We start from the raw sequence: 1,640 nt of genomic DNA, 5'->3' as shown, positions 1-1,640 counted from the left end.
AATAAAGTAGCGTGAAATTTTGTATGAAACGGCATAGCCCCTCCAATCGGTATTATAAAGCAGTATAGTTTAGTAATTGCTTCCGCTACTTAGACTGTGTGTTATGGAGATAGATATTGGCGCCTACACTCTTCACATGGATTCATTTAGACTGTGTGGGTTGAATACAAATGAAGCATTGACGCTATTACTACGGTGGCACTCTAAGGGGTTCTACCCCATTTGAAAGGTTACATGAAAGACGCATGGCATTTACTCTACCCATTTATTCCTCAGATCGCGGAGCCTTATTAAAAGGCATGGTTACATAGTATACACATGCATTTTACTGATTTATTTTTTACTTCTTCATTACGTGTGACATGCGCTTTCCTTTGAGTTTAACACTCATAAATTATTCAATTGAGATTAATAATTATAATTAATGTCTAATGACTCACATGGCTTTCTATTGTCACACGACTCATACCATAAATAAAAAGTTGAAACAAAACAATACTGATAATTTAATACAGACTTTTTGTTGGTCTTCCTTCTGAAACCATGAACCATCAAACATGTTGATTTTGTACTTCATCTTAAAGGACTACAACTCTACAAGAATTTTATGGGACATGTGATAGTAATCTTTACTTATAAATTTGATTTGTTTAAAAATCAAGTGATAATCATTATATTTCTCAGTCAAGAAAGCTCATCATGTCAACATCTTCTATAGGGAAATCAAATGAATTGTTTTGGCCATCTACTTGGTTAACAAAATCTACACGGTTCCCCATTGCTGAAAACCCTCCAAAACACCACCCGAATTCATCGTCAATCTCCCTTTCCTGGTCGTCAAATAACTCTTCCAAATACTCGTTAATCTTGTCAACTGATAATGTAGATGACACTACTATGTTTGGTGATATATTAAGGGCATTGCCGATATAATTAATACTTGATGATGCTATCAAGTTATGGGTGTCGTGAGGTGTAATGTGAAAGCTCAAATTTAAAGCGTTGGAAATGGTATGTGGCTGAGGCTTAATAATTGTGTCCATGGTATGGTTCGTTGGTTTAGCAGCTTTATGTCAGTCCATAAACTCTTATTTGCACTTAATACTGACGAATAAGCATAATATATGGCTTTTGGTAGTGACGAATAATACGTGACCAATGCTATTTACCATTGACAATGCCGAATAAGCATATTATCATTTGATATTAGCGAATAAGGGCTAGTTTATAATAAAAAAATTGTTTAGTCGTGTACTGGCGACACTCCAAACAATTCGAGAACTGAGAGAAAATAAATGTTTGTCGGTTTAAGTGAAGTTGATGTATCCCAAGACAATGGTAACATTGCTAAAGCTGGTGTGCTTGTTTGTATGATGATGGAAATGTTAGTTAAAAGCAAGCCCTTTTCGATTCAAAATAACATTGAAGAGGGCTTGTGTTAAGTACCGATTTTGGATGGCTAACAAATTATATAGATGGTGTGGTTCACGACGAGTTTAGTGCTAGTCTTATCACCTACTATTATTATTTACCGTATTTTACTATGTTTAGTTTTTGTTATTCTACTATGTATTTATCGTTCTTTATCCTACTATGTTTCGGTTTGTTTGGCTTGGCGTTTAAAATTATGTGAAACCTTT

The 1,640-nt window shown here is 34.6% G+C and overlaps 1 protein-coding gene across 1 annotated transcript; it reads right to left on the bottom strand.

The window, feature by feature from the left end:
* Positions 1–680: 680 nt before the first annotated feature.
* Positions 681–1,043, bottom strand: LOC143534984 (uncharacterized). Its single transcript, XM_077029344.1, has one exon. The coding sequence runs from the start codon at positions 1,041–1,043 to the stop codon at positions 681–683; it is 363 nt and encodes a 120-aa protein (XP_076885459.1).
* Positions 1,044–1,640: the final 597 nt, after the last annotated feature.

This window comes from Bidens hawaiensis, unplaced genomic scaffold (genome assembly GCF_021521415.1).
Source record: "Bidens hawaiensis isolate Kalapana, Puna unplaced genomic scaffold, B.hawaiensis_p1.1 tig00010383_1, whole genome shotgun sequence".
In the NCBI taxonomy this organism is placed as follows: domain Eukaryota; kingdom Viridiplantae; phylum Streptophyta; class Magnoliopsida; order Asterales; family Asteraceae; genus Bidens; species Bidens hawaiensis.
The sequence above is the reverse complement of the archived record's forward strand: the minus strand, read 5'-3'. Positions and strand labels throughout refer to the sequence as shown.